The sequence below is a fragment of the Balearica regulorum genome, chromosome 3, assembly GCF_011004875.1.
Source record: "Balearica regulorum gibbericeps isolate bBalReg1 chromosome 3, bBalReg1.pri, whole genome shotgun sequence".
NCBI lineage: Eukaryota > Metazoa > Chordata > Aves > Gruiformes > Gruidae > Balearica > Balearica regulorum.
The window spans coordinates 61,630,226-61,649,038 of NC_046186.1; the positions used below are offsets into that span (position 1 = coordinate 61,630,226).

The window sequence follows — 18,813 nt, forward strand, 5'->3', positions numbered from 1 at the left end:
AATTACTTTCCAAAGCAAAGAGACTGCAGCCGTGAAAGGCTGCTTTTCCAGTGCACACAGCTTATCTTTCTGTGAAACACCATGGTTCTCCTGGATCTCCTGGACAGGAGATTGTGCACAGGCTTTCTAGACTATAAACCCACCACGTCTGTGTGTACCTGCGTTCCTTCATTATTAGCCTAATGATAGAAGGCTTGTGGGGTTATGCTTTGCATATGTGCGTGTGCATGTGTTATCTGTCCATTGCAATAATAACTTTAACAGTTGTTGGCAAATTTCTGGTAAATTAAACAGACGTAGAACTCTCAAAATACTAAATATGTACATGTCAGCAGTACTACACATCCAGATAGATGAGAGAGATTTTATTAATTCCCACAATGAAGGAAAAATTGCAGTACGAGCTCAACTTTTAAGAGCCACGGGGCATCCAGGGACTGTTGTCATTATGACTAGCTTACCATGGGTCAGTCTTCAATATGAGTTCATTGGACACCCAAAAGCTGCTTCTCAGCCACGTAGCTCACGCATATTCTTTGTTGTCTAGCGGAACAGTTTGTGATGACAGCTATTTGCAGCAAAAGCTGGGATATTCACAGTATACTTACCTTGCAAGGATGCTATGATAGCTAACAGTGTGTGAGCACCTGGATAGTCTTTGTCTAATTCCTTTAAAAATTCAATGAACCACAAGACAAAGTATGTAGGAAGCCAGGTGGTTTTGGTTCTGGGTAACACAAGAATGTTTAAACAAAATATATGTCTTTACATTTGGTTTTATTTACATACTTTGGATGAATAGACTCAGTTTGCCAAAGCCGTACAGGCTGTGCTCATTTACTATCCTGTCTCACTGTGTATGCCAAACTTGCACTCTTAGGTGTTTTATTACTTATTTACTTTCAAGTAATTAATGACTGTGTTGACTAATGTCGGGACTGGTACTAATCCCTGTAAGGACTGCCTTTGATTATTTTTCATCTTTAATCACTAACTTACTCTTTACTGATGTTGCATCTCGGTAGTTTTTTATTACCTTAGAAAAGCCTAAGTTTATTACATCCTCCAGGTGACCTCCATCCCCCACACTTGTGATACATATACCCCGTTGAGAAGGAAGGCTAGTAACCTCGAGTAAAGCCAGGTGCCCAGCTCTGTTCCTACTGAAGTCGGTAGCGAATCCCCACCGAACTGAGAGCAATAATCCTGGTTTGTTTCTCAGTGTCTCTTGCTAGGGCTGCCGCTCCTCCAGCAGCTCAACCAGCTTTTTTCCAAGCTTAGTCTTATAACCTCATTTTTGCATCTGGAGGAAAGAAGGAATATATTCTTAACCACATATTCTCCCCTTTCTCAGCATCCTTTTGTGGGGCAGAGGGGAGCTGCGGTGGCAGAGGGCACAGGCCACACTTACACTTTTTAAACGACCGGTGCCTTACTTAAGGTGGCCAAATTGTGCCTATTTTTTGTTAAGTGCCCATCCCTCCTTTAACAGAAGGACGAGAAAGCGAAGATCGGGCAGTTGTCTTGGAGGCAAATTGCCCGGCAGGGAGGAAAGCACAGGCGGACGAGTGGTCCCCCGACCCCGCGGGCTGAGGCCGGGGCCGCCGAGGCCGAGGCCGGAGCCGGAGCCGAGCGGCGGCGGGGCGGGGGCGGAGGCGGGGCCTGCCGCTCACTCCCGGTCTCCCGCTCGCTCCTAGAGCAGAATAAGCAATTTCTTCACGGACTACAGCCTGATCTGCAGCTTTCGCTTGAGGTGCACGCAGAGAGGACGAGGAAGAAAATAAAGCGGTAGATGCCATGGGCCAGCTCTGCTGCTTTCCTTTCTCCAGAGGGGAGGAAAAAATCAGTAAGTGGGCAGCAGTGTGCCTGCTGCCGCCTCGGGAGGGGAGAGCTGCGGGGAGCGACGGGCATTCCTTGGGGTTCGGTTTGCTTCCTTTTGGAAAATTAACTGATTGCTTCGTAGAGAAAGGGTGGGGGTAGGTGGAGACAAATTGAGCGGTGTTTCCACTAAGTAGATTAAGATGTCTTTGTAATAGAAATAAGTAATTATGTCTGATTTTGTTTATAAGCAATCTAGCAGTCCATTTCTCTAAGCAAATGTAGCCAAAGTGAGTATTTTTATTTTCCTTTTTAGCAAGTGTGATTTAGAGTAAGAGATGAAAAGGATGAAAAAGGAAAAAAAAAAAGCAAGTCTGGTTTTAACAAGTGCAATTTCGAGTAAGAGATGAGAAGGGGTTATTTTTGATATTGATAGCATACACATGTTGATGGTAATGCTCATTAGATAGAAAGAGTGGAGATTTTGTTGATGGTAATGTTGATGGATGATGAAGGAAATCATCAGTTCATTTTCCATTTGGGTGTTGGTTGGATGTGTAGTCTTAAGCAGACCAAGTGAAGGAATAGTTGCACTTTATGTATTCATCTAGTAGTGTCTGGAGTGACTATCAAGTATATATAGCTCTGCTTTTGCTTTTACTTAAGTAAATATAAGTTGAATTAGAGGAAGCAGTTCTGATTGCTTCATCCTTTGGTGCACTAAGTCAAGCTAGCTAATTTGACTGGAATGTTGTTTCTGTTAAATTATGCGCTGAAAATGATGTTTGTCCTAAGTTTGATTACACAATAAAATATTTACTCTTGACTTTTTGCTCAGTGAAATATTTTCAACCTTTCTTCTAGAAGATGCAGCCAAATATCTGACACATTGTGTCTGAAATCAGTTTTCACTAAATTCACATAATTCATTAGCTGTAAGCTAGAAAATTCACTTTTCTGATCCGGTTTATATTTCATTCTTGTTACTCAGGAAGCTGTCTAGGCATAAATAAAATCAGAGTTTATACCATCAATTAAAAAAATAAATGTGTACACCAATAGTGCAAGAAATCTAGAAGATGGCCTCAAAAAATGAGTTGGCTGTTTTAAAATGTTTTCCTTCACAGGTGTGAGGGTAAATGTTGTAAATTTTGCATGGGGAAAATGGCTAGGAATATTTTATATTTCAAAACTTTTTTATTATGTGGCCAGTACAGAATGTGTTTATGTGAAAAGCAAGTAGCTAGTGCATCTCAATACTCATATACAGAATAGGTGAAGACAAACAGCAAATACAAATTGTTTTTAAGATTGTTCTGTTGACAAAGAACAAAAGATACAAAGAAGTGATAGATTCTTCTGCGTCCTGCTTCTCTCGGTACCCTCACTTCACTGCTATTTGACTTTTCTTCTGGCGTTACCTGTCATGCACCAGCTTTCTTTGTATGTTCTCCTGTGAGTGAATGGAACATACACTAAATATAACATTTAGCATAGCATGACCTCAAACTGCTTGTAGTGAAACAAATCATTCAGGAGATGTCATTGCATGCAAAGTCAAAGGCTTTGGAAAGAGGTGGGCTTTTGGCACGTATCAACTGAAAGGTGCGGCACAAACCCCCGGGAATGAGGAAGGGACAAAAAGGATGGTTATAGGATGATGGGAATCTGCAGCCAGGATGTCTGACTGTGGACGAGGTAGGAGGGAAGTGTCTGACATGAGTGGAAAAAAATAGATGTAACACTGTTTTACTAGTAGGGTTCATGGGGGGTAAGACAGACTGAGACATCTTAAAAAGGGAAAGACAGCAGAGGAAGTATATGATGAGCATGGTGATATGACTGGCTTTTCCCTCAGCCCAGCACAGTGTGGAGAAAAGAGGGAGAAGAGAAAGGGCTTTCCTTTCAAATGGTCCCCTGGCCTCCCTCCCTCCCTTCTGCCACACCTCGTTCTCCCTCTGGGCGGTGGGAGGAAGCGCTGCTGCCCGTCTGGTGTGGCTGTGCCCCAGCTGGACGGACGGTTTGAAGCTGGGCGCATGGAACAGGCAGAAGGGGGTGACTTTCACATCCATTTTTCATCCTATCTTATTATCATGATGGCCTTAAAACTAACTGTGTTGGGAAATTAGTGGCAATAAAAAGTTGAGGTTAAATTATCCTGGTTAGCAGACATGCAGGTGCAAATCACAATCATGTGTTTTTTGTATATGAACAAAAAATACATTAAATAAAGGGAAGCATTTGCAGTAAACAGCAGTTCACCGTGCTACTTGACTCGCTTCAGTCACGGTGAAGATGAAAATGTCCAAACTTCATTATGGTCTTTCTATAAGTTTTGTTTCAGCTGGGGTGCCTCAAGTTAAACATAGCTTACAAATGCCAGTTATTGAATTGCTGAGAGTTGGTTACTTAGGCAGTAAGGAAATGTTTCCATTTTATGTATAGTGTAGTTTCAAAAGGTGTTCTAGGTTATATTGTCTGGTACTGTTACATAGTAAATAGTTGTGTTGAGTGAGGTGAAAGCTCACTGCTTCCATAGTGTGCTTTTTAAAATTTGAGTTTAGATCTATTTCACAACAAGTCTGAATTGAATTTAGCTTCAACTCATTGCATAATCCACATTGGTTTTTTGGTTTTTTTTGTTTTGTTTTTTTTTAAAAAGGAGGGACAAATTTAACCATAGAAATTAAGAGATGCCTATGACTGAAATGCACCAAAGTACTGACAAGTGGAAGCTGAGTCATGTTATTAAGTTTGAACAGATACTTACATACCGTGTGTGGAAACAAGATGTAAGCATTTCACATCCCTTTCTAGTCTCTTAAAATATAGGTATTGTATTTGGAAAACATTTAGCCAAGTTTTATGGTTATGGTAAGATCATAAGAGTGGTTGTTCTGGACCAGATTTAAGATCCCTCTCCCCCGCATCATAGGCACAGCGTGCCTAATGAAACCATTAGAAAAGGGCAGGCATAAGCAGGTGTTTCCTCAAAATACAGCTCCACTGCTGCAGCAGTTCAAGGCTTGTGGACTTCATGAGTGGAGTAGCACCCTTGATAATTAAAAGTCTGTTATAAATTTTTCTTCCAAGGATTTTTCCAGTCACCTCTTGAATCCATGTAAACTTTCAGTATCTGTAATATCTTCTGGCAAGGAGCTTTACAACTTAAATACATATTTTGTGAAGAACCTTATCAGCCATGCCAACAAATACAATTTGGTTTACTGAGTACTATCTAATTAAACAGTTTTTCTGCCACACTTGATAGAAATCAATTCCCAGAATGTACTCTGGGGAGCAAAGAGCAAGGGTATTCTGCAGAGAAGGGAAGGAAAGAGCTGTCTGTCCTCACCACTGGTTGTGGGACAAGTAAAGCATCAGTAGAAGCTGTTATAACTTAGGCATTTAGGACCTTCACAACCTATTCTTCTAGCTGTCTGAGTGAAGAATCATGTAACCACTCTAAGGCTGGGGAGCTTTCTACAGGGATGCAGACACCTGATTCAGCATCTCCAAATGCATTTATCTATGCATCCTATACTGAGTCCCTTACCAGATAACCCTTTTTAAATAACTAGTGGCTTAACTAGTTTTATTTCTTTGATTTTAGGTACGTAAAATGAAAACATATTGATATTATTATCCTGATCTTGTGCAGGAGATCACTTGCGTTCCTATAAATTTGAAAGAAGTTATGCTTGTGAATGGAAATAATAGTTTCAGAGGTTATGAAAATTTTGATAAAATTTATGAAGACTTTTTTTATAAATTAATAGTCTTAATGTGGAAATCTGTTTATTTAAACAAAGAAAACACCAACCCAAACCTAACCAACCAAAAAAAACAAAACACAGAACAAAACCCCCAACTTTGTTTCTTCTCTCATTCAATGTTATATTCCAGTGAAGTTGATGGGGGTTTCAAAATTTGGCTTGCTATGTTTAAGGAGGAGCTTTTGAAAGAGTGTATATTCCAGAAAAGATTGGTGTATACTCTAACAATTAATTCTTCATATTTCTGAGATCATGAATGAGTGATAACCCTGGAGTTAGACCTCATATTGATTTTCTTATGTCCATGCTAAATAAGTGCTTTTTCATTTTGGAAATGATCTCAAATTATCTTTAACTGCTTTTTTTGAAATTATTTAATTGGAAGCTTATTTCTGGTCAAAAGTTGTTTGTTTATTTTAACTTAATAGTGTTAATAGCCACTTTTTAATGTGGCATAAAAGAAGGCATTTTACAGCTTCATTTTAGCTGTATTCGATTTAGCCCATTTGCTACCTGATAGGAAACCAAGGATGAGAGTCTTTGTTGTACTGGCCAGAGATTGTTAAAAAAGGCTATTAAATATTAAATGCATGCAAAATTCCTGTCAGACAATTACTGATGTGAAATAAAGCTGGTCACATCAAAATAGAACGTGAAACTTATTTCAATTCTAAAAGATGTGATTCACAACTTGAGAGGGCAGAGCATAACAATGTGAGCACTTTTACGTGTTTTGATTTAATGAGATTAAGCACTTAATTCATTGTTTGATAGCTATTATACACTATTGCTGATGGTGCATATTGAATATAACACATGCAAATAGTTGTGGAAATAAGTAAATGAGCACAGGGCCTGGGGCTGCGTACCCTGTGCACGGGAACCAGGCAAGCTCCAACACGCAGCCAGGCCAGTGACATCCAGGCCAGATCTTGCTCTTTTGGGCCTGACCAAAAATTGCCCAACTGTATCAAACTAGGGACTGGGTTTTGAGGGGAAAGGAAAGTTCAGTGACTGATATGCAACTATTTTATTTAGGTCTTAAACTGATTGTGAAAATCTTGAAAGTTATATTTGCAAATCAATGACTTGGTCAAATTTACAGTTTGTTAGAAGTTATCATGAATTATTTTGCATTTGTACTATAGCTGCATAAAAGATGCATTGTCTGGCTTTCTGTCATGACAGACAGGACGGGTTTGCCTACCACAAACAGTAAATCAATCCCTGTTGTTAAACAGCCCTTGTACATTTGCCAGGCTAACTCGTTTCCAATACTAATAGCTCCCTGTCCCACAGGTTGTGTCCCCTTTTCACTTCTGTTTTGTGAGGTTTTAACTCTTAGTTGCTCAAAGCAATACCTGGTCTGGTACTATAAAGACACTATCCTTTTTCCTTCGTCCCTAAACATGAAAACACACACTCATCAGCTGAGCTTGGAGAGTCGTATATACACTCTGTTCTCCGGTGCTTATATTCTTTCTTGTCTTGGTAATCTCCCTGTGTAATGCTGTTTCTTCACTCCTACACATGCATTCACTCATATACGCAAGATATACACAAAGAGATGCATGACATGGATGAAAAAAACAAATAGTTTGAAGGAAAGGTGCATTCCTCAAAATGACATTTTGGATAACACCTAGTTGTTATTGTCTTTTTCCCTCACAGAACTTCGGAGTCCCTGTGATTAGGTTGCTAACATTGCTTCCATTCTCTATTGGAAGAAAAGAAAGAAATTTAGTTGCCCCAACCAAAACGAAATGTTCAATACTTACCATGTCAAAGTTGAAAGTTACACAAATCTTTCTCCTCCTGCAACCAACACCGTTAGGTTTGATGACCAAGGCTATAAGCCTAACCAAGGCCTGATGACAACCAAGACTCTCATAAGTGTTTCTGAATCACGAGTATCTCTACTTGTATGTCCATTCTTGGGACTGACATTGGCTGTCGAAAATAATCCCCCAGTAATGAGCCTAGACTGCTAGAAGAATTGTACACAGCAGTGAAGACAGAGAAAGCAGAGATATAAGGAACATCTGGGAGAGAAAATAGAGGGTTTAGATGAACTGTTAAGTTCAGCTTCATTGCAGGGTATCTAGGAGGGGGTGGTAGAACAGGCTTTTAAATAGGAGGAAGGAGATTTAAAAAACCCTTCAGCAGTGGATGCCTATTTGTGGCCTCAAAATATAAGAGAAATATAGTCATCTTGAAGTAAAGAGAATAAAATTAATCATGAGCAAAATTGGGGAATTTTTAAAATTATGTTAGATGTATCCATATGCAATCCTTAGGAAATCCTCCTTGAAATTAAAATGTCTACATTTTTGGTTTGGTTTGGGTTTTTAATTAATAACTGCTTTTAGAAAATAGTCCTACATGGTATGAGCACATATTGCTGAATTTCCTCCAGTGTCTGATCTATAGTCATTTCAGGTGGCATTTGACTTTTAACTGAAAAGTGAAATTCATTTTTTTTTATCCCTTTATGTTTAATACAAACATATGTGAGTCCAAATTTAAATCCTATCAGCACATATGGCCCATGGAAAGAAATTAAATTATCATCTTATTGAATTTAATTTTTGAACCAGTTTTTATTTGGGTATAAAGAATTTTGAAGCACAAAATTATATCATTTTTAAAACTAGGCTACATTTTACTATTTCATGAGTATGCAGCAGACTGTCTTGCTGTATAATCTATTAGATTGCAGATGTTGGGCTGCCTTCCACCTTCCTGGCAGGATGTTTTGTGTAAAATTAATTGCAACTAGAAATTCTAGAGATTAATCAAGTCAAATGTGATTGCCTTGCTATTAAGTTATGTTCCTGATGGGGGGGAAAAGCAGCAGTGTTTATTATATAATTTATTTAGAGATATGGCAGAACTGCTTTTTTCCAGAAAGAAACATGAGCAAAGACAGGGAGTTCTTTGGTTCATAATCAAAAAATGTCCAGGCTAATTTGTTATTTCTGAGATAGTGAAAATTGTAAATTTGGTTAAAAGTCTAATCTTTATGTAATGTGCACTTTTGTATGAAAGGGAGATGTACGTGGGGAAGACTATATTTGGGAGTACTTTGGACCACAGTGGTCCATAACTACTATACAATGAGAAACTTGAGCAAAGCCCTTAACCAAACTTGTTTGTATTAAAGGACTTGAAGAATTGCTCATGAGAACTTAGGAAGATATTTAATTTAATTTCATTTCAGTTGTAGCAAGCAGAAGACCAGGACTAGCTAATTGATAGAGGTGACTGCAATCACTTCTTGATTACACTAAGAGAAGATGAGAAAGGAAAAGAGTAGTAAAAAAGTTCAGAAGACCCTGATGAGAAACTTTGAAATGAAGATGAGGTTGCTGAAATTGACACCAGGAGCAGGCTGCAGAAAATGTCTGTGCTGACAGTTAAGATCCTCTTAAAACTTCCCTCCTGGGTATTTTTTGGGGCAGTTTCTTCCTGTCTGTTGTATCTAGACTGTCCATTAGCTTAAGTATTCAAGGGTAAAGAGCTTAATGTCCATCTTATGGTCAGCGTAATTGCCAAACCCATCACTTTGCATAGGTGGAAAAAGTAAGGACCTTTTCAGCTATCAGATGACACAGAATATTTTGCAGAAGTATTTGCATAGATTTCTCCTATATTGTTAAAGTTGTGTTTCTTTTCCATATTGAGGCCAAGCACTCCATCCTCTATTTGCATGCTACTGTTACTTTACTGTCAATACCTCTGCAACTGTATCAGGCCCCAAACACGTTGGAAGAGAGAGAATGATATATATATTTTTTTATATCCATTTAAATGACTGGCAGAGGGGGCATAAGATAACTCTTGTCTTTTGCTTTCACCTTCACCATGAGCACAGTCTTCTTTCCCCGTTCTGTGGGAGTTGTGTGATCTTTGGCATGCCTGCCTCCCTGATAAGACTATCAAGGTGAAAACTGGCCCCTGCCTGTGCTTTGTGGTGGGTTGCTACAAGCCGCCTTCTTTCATAGTGAGTTCTAGCAAGAAATACGTGATCGTATGCAGTACTAATTAACCTTGCTTGTTACAGATAGATGTTGATAGAAACAAAGTTACTATGCTGGCAATTGTTAGATAAGCAAAACAATAATGGCTCTACAGCTATAAAAACCCATCCTCTTCTAGATTCAAAAGTGCTGACAGAAGAGGTTGCTGATCCCATTGTAGCCATTGCTGCCACCATCCCCGGTCGCACACACCGTGCACTGGCGATGTATGCTGTGTACACTGATGCATAGCAGAGCAGGTTATGTGAGCACTCTTCTAAGGCAAAATCACCCCAGTGAGGTTAAACACTTCTCCATTGTTGGCTGGCTAACCTGGCTAATTTTGCCTGAAGTGAATTAAGGAAGCCTCAAAAACCCCAGGGCAGATGATGATAAGCATCACCTAGTCACAATAACTTCTTCCATTGTATGACTGGATCAACTAAAGAATATCTGTTGTTTCAGAAATCCACAGTCTTGGTCTTGCAAAGTGCTGAGCGGCTTTGATACCTTGTGAACATCTGCACACGTGGTGATGCTGGCTTCCTGCTGCCAGCAGAGGATGCTGGGGTGGCAAGGAGGTAGAGCTTTCCTGGCACGTGGGAAGGATTGGCGGTGCAGAGGGAGGGTACATTGACCAGGATATGTTGATTACGATGTCTTTCTCAACAGACTCCATTAGTAATATTTATATTGGGATAAAAGAAAACTGTACTCCTCCCTTGATGCAATGACAAGGATTTTACTGTGTCTAAAGTAATAAGCTCTGTTTCTGTGCAGATTGATCCACTGATATTTGTGGATCAAACATTAAATCATGTACGACGTCAGATGGGTCAGCCTTCCCGCTAAGTTCAGCATTCTCAGGACAGTGAAACGGTGTCTCTGCACCTACCCTGCACGCAGATGGAGAGAACAAGGAGGACCTGCCTAGTTGTAGTCCAATGTTTTTCAGGAACTGCAGCAAGAACAGTTGGAAGGGCTCATCTCTGAGAGGTGTATGGGCTATGTATCTCCCTTTTGCCATCCCTCCCAGTTGTATTGCCTCACGTGGCTGCTGCCCCACAGGATAAAGTGCTGTACTTCTCATTGGTTGGCTAACTTTCAAGGTGCTGTAGCATTTATCATGCTTATATTTCACAAGAAGGGTATCTTCATATTTGTATGCTTCCCCATCCTCTTATGATCTGCAAAACCATAATTCTCTGAGAATTCCAGAAATGAGTTTATTGACAAATAAGTGATAGTTAGTTAATGCTGGTCTGGGAATGTTAAGAGCCATTTAATGTTGTTAAATGAAATAACAACTGATGCAAGTCTATACCTCATTTCTGCTTTGAAGGACATTGTATGAGCCATTTGTGGATTTTTAAGTAAAATAATCTATTTAATTATACCAGAGCAGATTCTTCACTGTTTAGACATGTTAGTAGTGCAGTGGATAACTCTGTTATGGGATTTTTCATTGAGCAAAGATGAGAGACAGCATTAAAATTGTTTTGTTTATAGCTGAAGGCTTCTTTGCAGATTATGGGAATTGAGCCTGTGATCTCAGTGAGCCCATAAAAAAGTCATCACTGCTGGAGCTAGTCAGCATGCTTGTCAGACTAACAGAGGCTGCTGGTTGAGGGGGTTGTGAAAAATGCAGTTAGTTATACTACGGTTATGCAATTTATTCTGGGTGGAAATAAAACTAAGAAAGAGATGATGATCAGTACCATGCAGTATTGCTGCTATTATATGTATAGCATTGTAACGGAAAGAAAAAAGTAATCCTCTGTTAAGGAGGGTCCCTCTCCTTGAGATGTTTATTTTACTGCAATGAATTATTTCCATCACTTGTTTTCTTGCTTTTGCTCTCTATTTTAAAATTTATGGCCAACTAACTTTTTAGTATGCTTTGCTGCAAGGTCAGGCAGTCCACATGCAGAAGTAATGCACTGGAAACTTGCTTATGTGGAGAAATTTCTAACTGTGACATTAGCCAGATGTTTTATTCATTGTTTCCAGAAGGTATTTCATTCAAGGAATTGCATGAATAAAAGAGCAGATTCCAAAGGAAAAGTAGTATTTTCTTGATCTCCTTACTGAGCACACCAATGCTCCTTCAATTAAATTGATTGGCAAATGTTTGAGGAGACAGGAAGTTTCAGTAGATATGGAACTGAGCCCTGCATTTCTTAGGTTATATAGATATCAGTTTAAATTCCATCCACCATAGGTTATTTCCTTGCCCTCTTGGGAGGTGGGGGAGAGGCCCGAGAATATATCCAAAACATTTCATATGGCAGTCTAGGAAAAAGGAAGCTTTACAATGATTTTGAATATGAGTGAGTTCTGCTGCAATAGCATTCAAATAGCCCTGGGCATTTCTGTGGGCCACCAGCTGCAGTGGCAGATTACAGCTGAAAATTGCATTTAATATTCCAAAGTGTGCTGCTGCTTGGTTCAAAAAACCAAACAGTAGTACAGACCAAAGAATGGTGAATACCATTTCTCATGAGGCCAAATCTTTCAAATGCAATTAGTTTGTTTTGTAATAAGCATAAAGTTAGAACAAAAACTTGAATAGAAATGAATAACTCTATTTAAATATACTGTATTGGGTAATACCTTTTCATCTTTTGTAAAGGGGAAATAACTGACAGTTAACTATGGTCTATCAATTTGCAACGTAACATAAATAAGAATACATGTTGCTTTTGCCCACAAATTTGTTTCTATATAAAAAAATATACTTTTCTGGTAGTGATAAAAATCTCAGAAAAAAATCCAATGTACAGTAACTGAACTGGGAATTTGAATAATGGTTATATTCATTAAAACAATAATTTCAATAATAATGTACCATTTAGTACTGCAGTGTTTGGATGCTGTCTAAAAGGACACTTCAGTTGGAATATTCAATTAGAAGCAAGCTAACAGTGTTTAAGGATTTTTGCTAAACATGCAAGTAAAACCATGAAAGTGAGACAGATTATCTGGGGCATGAATCAAGCAGTAGTGAAAATGTCAAGTGAAACCCTTAGCAGGAGTAAGCAAGAATAGTGCTGATTTATACCAACCGAGGGTCCAGCCTGCCAAGTGTCATGGCTGTGACAGTCCGCTGACAGTCCCTGGAGTCAAGGGCTGCAGCGAGATGGATGAGAATATCAGCTAGCCCATTTAAAAGCAGACCTTCTATAAATAATATCAGAGAGATTGGTTCAAATGGCAAGCCAACAAATTGCCACCTCCATCTGGAATCCTCTTTGTAAGTACATACACAGCAAAGAAAGGAGCCCGGGTAAAATACTGTTCTTACAGCCTTGGGCATTAAAAATCAGGCTGGTAGTCTGCTCCCATGGCTCTTGCAGGAGACTTCCAACATGATTTCTTAAAGCGAGAGTGAGCCTGGAAGGAAAATAAGATCACGTTTAAATTTTCTGCATTTACACTAGTTTGCTTAAGCAGTGTATCTGCTGCTATCCCATATCCTTTTGGGTTTGGAAGGGAGAATAAAGGGCAAAAGACAAAGTAAACATACATAAACATGTCTTGGGTGAACTGAAGAGATTAACTTCAGTGGTATTCCTGTATGCAGATGTTCCACTTAAGAAGAGGAAGTGGTGTGTTAAAGTTCTCATACTTTTATAAGTATGCAGGTTAAACATTATTGCTCATTAGTGGAAAACATGTTTTGTATTCACTTCATATACACCTAGATATGAGATATTATGTCTTTTAAGCTGTTAAGATGATTTAAAGATTATCTTAGTAACACCATTGCCACAGCAAAAGGAAGGCCGGGCTTTCAGAGGAACTCTGCTTGCTTTACCCTAGCATACTATTGACTAAGGCAAAGGCTGCAACATTATGTTTTTATTGATTTCCAAAGGGTAAATTACAGGCTGTTGCTATCAGATACTATTAAAAGCTGCCCTATATTCCCAGTGAACAACATCCAAATACCTTATACTGTATAATGGAAATCCCCTTAGTACTGTTTCTCATATTCCTTTTTCAGTTTACTGAGTTGTATGTATACTCTGGCACAGTGCCTCTCCACTCACTGTACAGATTGTGCCACTTGTTATTCACCAAACAGGAGAAGGAGCAGCATGGTTTTCTGAAGTGCTGTGAGACCTACCCTGAAAAGTAGAAAGCATCGGAAAGTCTAAATATTTGGAGTTACGGATTTTACCTTTCCATTTCCTTACTTCTGGAGGTTAAATCAGCACTACAGCAGTAGCATTTCATTGTAGTGGAAGAGGAAATGGAAATTGTGGTTTTCCCACAGCTTTACTGGAGTCATGAGCCAAATCCTGTCCTCTAGCTACTACTGCATTACTCTCTGAAATTGTTCTTAGTTCATATTTCTGTTTTCATTTGTGCTGGACTTCTTTGGAGTTAAGAGTCAAAACCTCTGCCAGTAGAAATCCACAGAAGTAACTGTTCCATGAATTTGGCTCAACGTACTTCTCGGCTTTGCTACCTACAGACACACCCCGGCTCTGCAGACCACTCTACGTGTCCTGGACTCCTGTGTACTGCATGTAGGGGGGTCTGGGGATGCACCTGGGCACTGGGACTGCCTTGCCCATGCTGTAGCCCTGATGTAGTTCTGGCTCTAGCAAAACGGCACCTTCTGCAGCTGCTCCTGGGTGCTGGTTAGGAGTTAGCACCAACCCAAGTCCATTCCCGACAGGCAGTTTGGGTGCAGCCACGCCATTTCAGAGGCTAGCAGGGCTGGATAGGATGGACCTGAGCTGCTCTCTGGTAATTGGCCTCATAGCCAAAGAACAAGTGCTGGCATTGTGGAGCTCAGCTGTGTAAACAGGTAGCCAGGTACCTCTGAATGAAACACTGGGTTTCAGAGATGCTTTTCATGCTACTGTGTGGCCAGGTGTTATGTCTAATGTCAACACAGAACCTAAGTTTAATTTTCCTTCTCAAAAGCAAATCCATATTACAGCCAAGTAAGAAGTGTGACATGCTAAACATGAAATACCATTCTCTGTTACTATATATGAACAGCTACCCCAATTTAGATACTCGGTTGCTTCAACCTATTGTATTGCTGTATGGCAAGTTCTATTGTAACCTAACCCCTGTGAGCATAGAGTGGAACCACTCACAATGTAGGAATTGTAACATATGGAAAAAACATCTATTACAGAAATAGAATAGCCACACTTGGGAGTGGGAAAGTGTTATACAACCAAAATGTGGTAATTGTCTACTTCTTCCTAACCTGATGTTTTAAATGTCCTTTTTTTCTCTTATACTATCTTATTTGTGATGCTTCATGCTAGCTAATTGAGTGCTTTGTTTTCTAATGGATAGTGGTATTCCTGGAAGCAGGCAGGCATGTTTTAGCCTTTATTCCAGAAACCATTAAAATATTAAAAAAAAATTATAAAATTGGTCTACATAGTCTCTCTTAAAGATACCATATAATTATGAAAGAGAAAATAAGTTATTTATTTTGCTTCATTAAAGGTCTCTGGAAACCAAAATCTGGACAAATAATCAGACTCAAAATTGACATTTCTATGCTGCCCTGGAATGATCAGGAGGCTGTACTCAGTCCTTTTTGAAAAAGGAGGGGAAACAGGTTTCATCTATGGAAAAGGTTCACCTCTAGGAGGAAATAAAAACCCCAAACCCCATCTCTTTTTGCCCAAGATCATGTGCCACCAGACCTACAACCTTTTAGCAGAAATGGCATGCTTGCTGCGCTAAATCTGCACTGGAAAGATAAGTGCAACTTTTTTCCTAGAAGCTGAAAAGGCACAATCATGGAGCAGAGAAGGAAGAAGTTTGGAGGAAGGGTTACGTTTTTCAAAAGAAGATAATGCTCCAAACATAAAGTAGGAGCCCAGGGTGCACTTCCAGAAAATGCCTGGGCATCTGCAGAGAGCTCAATCTTGGGGACAACCCATGTCCTCTGAGAGTAGGAACTAGCTAGTTTTGAAAAAAAAAAAAAAGGTACAAAGCCAGAAGGCAGGAGGAGGAACTGGTTAACATGATTGAGCAACTGTTAAGATAGCACGGGATTACTTCTGTTGCATCATGTGAAATAAGAACAAGAGAGAACATTTTGTATATATTTCAGGGAAAGCTTCCTGTCAGTGACAAATGCTGGATTGCAGAGAGTCTCTACGTTTTGCAGTGTTGTGACCAAGATTTCCAGATTAATGCAGACAAAGAAAACAAGGCAAACAAAGGTCCATGGTCCAGTGAGGGGTTGTCCTTTAGATGACACTGGTCTGTTATTGTGGAATTATTGTCGGCAAAGTGAAAAATAAGATATCTTGAGAAGTATAATAGTAAGGCATACTGGCATCTGGTTCAGCAGCTGATTATTGCTGGTTTAGTAATGTTTCATACCTAATCATTTTTGCTATTCCTAAAAATTGAGTGATTGTGTTTCAATAAGCTTGAACTGTAGAATTGACAGAAGAGACTGAGATTTAGAGGAGTTTGGCGTGTAGGGTTGTATATGCTATGGAAGTTAGCATGGAGAAAGGGCTAGGAAATTATTCTGCCCTAACAGGATGCAAGAAACATTGTTTAAAATTTATATACCTTCAATTGATAAACATTTGACTACAGACTAAGTCCTTGTGGCCTTAAGTAGCTAAAAGTACACTGTACCAGTGACAGATTTGGCACTGCCAAACTTTTACAATAGTTGGTGCTTTTAGACTTGTAATTCTGATGTTAGCATACACAGCTGAACTTTTGTCAGGCTCTTTACCCTGCCTGTAATTCTTATGAACCCCAGGAATTGCTGTCCTAAATTGGTATAGAGAAAACTCACTCCTTATTAGATACCTCCTCTGGATCCCAATCTCCAAAATCTCAAAATCCACCAATAACTTTATCTTTTCTGCTGATGACTTAATCCCCTTGAATATCTGTCAGTCTCAGGTGAACTTCATCCGGGCACTTGCTGAGTTTCCTGTGAGTTAAAATCCACAGGCATGGATAATTCATTTGCTCTCACTAGAGAACTTGTATCCATTTGCTGAGAGGAGAAATGTCTTATGCCACGGTCTATTATTGTGTTACTCATTCTGTTTCACATCATAGCAATAATTTTTTAAATGGCATTTTATTCAATTTGCCACGTTAGTACAAAGCATGAGGATTGAACAAAAACATATTATCAGGCATGTTTTCTGCAGCACTTACTGTGGCTGAGGAGAATCAACAAATGAGTAACATTTTTTGCTGTCTTAAAAATCCATTACCATCCAGTGTAGCCTAATGCATTCAAAAAGGTTTTCCTTTCTTCCTCTCTTCTCTCAGCTCCTCTTTTACTTTTTACATACGCATCATTAATAGAATGTGAGACGTTTTTCCAGCACAAAATGTGAAGTTTATTGTTGTAGATCTACAAAACATAACCTGTGACTAAGGTGAGGTCTAGTGATTGAATGTCCTCCTGAAGTCTGGGATTACCTTGCTCTTGTTAAAATGAAATTTGGTGTAGTGTTTGTTTTGAAGCACTGATGATGCTCTGATTTAATGAAATAAATGTTGCTTTCTGTAGACCCCTCCTGTGTGCCCTACTCACACATTGTGTGTGTTCTCTGTTATAATTAGACTGAAACATTTGGAAAGAGGGCCAGGTAATAAGGACAGAGGACTTGGTGTAACACAGCCCAGATCATGGAGGCTTTGCCTGTAATGCCTGCTTCAGCACAAGTGAATAATAATAATAATAACAACAATAACAACAACTCCATTCCAAATGAAGTGCATCATTTTGTTTTGAAAGATGAATTTAATTCCCTTGGTCCTTTTTTTAGCCATAATCTCTATAGAAGACGTAAAATAGTAAGAGATTACAGGATTAGACTTTGGATAAAAACACGTTATGTGGTAAGATGTGTCCAAGTATAAGCTCCTACAGCAGCAGCGGAATATCTGGATCGACGTGGTGCTGCACCCAGGCCGTGAAGACGGGCTAATTCTCAAATGCTCTAAGTTACCGCTTCTGGTGCGTCACATGGTAGCAGCACATAATCCTCTGATGTATGGCTATACCTGCATTCTTGGAGTTAAAACCATATTGCATTGTGCCACAACTATCATAGGCATTTACCCATCTTGGGAAGTCTCAAAATCGTGAATGATATAGTCGAGTGGAACCATTGCCCATCTCTTTCCTTCTCCTCATTCTTAATGAACTTTTCTTGGCCCCTGTAGCCAAACACAGAAGTGGGAAAACTTTTCTGTGTGGAAAACGTAAAGGCAAAGGGAACTATGGAATCAAATGCATTGGTGTTAAGCTGGAGTGAAGAAAAAATACCTGCTTTTGTTTGTTCTGAATGTAGTGAAGAGAAATGCAAAAACTCGTTTTGGCATGAATATCCAACCTTTATTCTTTTACTCTGAGTTGGAGAAAGACTGAGAAAAATATGACCTTAAAATAAAAGAAACAAAGATGAAACTCCAAATTAGAACTGTTCCGCCTGATAGAAATAAAGGACCAGAAGACCAGCTGGCATAAATAAGGAGTTCTGCATTGATGTTAATGGGACAGAATTAGAATTATTAGGGTGCTGAAGAGGAAGGGATGGAATTGTGTACACCATGTAGGTAGAGATAAAATTTGCAAATGACAAAAGGAGTGGAAGGAGAAGAGAACCATCAATTTTAAGGCATGGTAATGAGCAATCCATTATGGTACAGAGTGTAAATTGGTGAAAGTTGTGAAGATTATTTCAGGTTTTGGCATAGCGGACATATTTTTCTAGATTGATTTCACTGAAGTGCTGCTAGAATAGGCTTTGACTCACTGAGTTTGAGGAAGTAGAAATATAGGGGAAGAGAGAGAGGGAGTTATTCTTTTGCTAGAATACAGTGTACGAGCTGTAGGGAATTACTCTTATGAAGGAAATGTTGCTATTAGGTAGGGAAAAGTTGGTTATGTTCTTAAGGAGTTTTATGTTGTTTCACAAAGAAAATGCTTTTACAACTATTTGATATTTCACATAGGAAGGATGTGAAAGTAAGGCCCACTGGTTTAAACAAACAACCAGGGCTCAGTTATTCTTGATTTTCTGATGGTGAAGCATACTTAAGAATAAAGTTAATTTTGATTACTAGGTGCTTGTTCATCAACTTAAGATACATGCACTATTCACTAAGAAAACAGGATGAAAAAGAAAATAGTGTTGTCATGTAATATTCTTATTCTTTCACTT

The 18,813-nt window shown here is 39.1% G+C and overlaps 1 protein-coding gene across 6 annotated transcripts in view; it reads left to right on the plus strand.

Annotated features, from left to right (window-relative positions):
* AKAP7 (A-kinase anchoring protein 7) overlaps positions 1-18,813 on the plus strand; it is a 95,812-nt gene that overhangs the window by 60,532 nt on the left and 16,467 nt on the right. Inside the window, exon 8 of one of the 6 annotated variants that reach the window (XM_075748097.1) lies at positions 8,815-8,909. The exons of the other annotated variants lie outside the window; for them this stretch is intronic. Coding sequence (XP_075604212.1) covers positions 8,815-8,849 — 35 coding nt within the window. The 3' untranslated portion in view covers positions 8,850-8,909. Of the gene's footprint in view, positions 1-8,814; positions 8,910-18,813 lie in introns of those variants that run through there. 6 annotated transcript variants of the gene reach the window in all.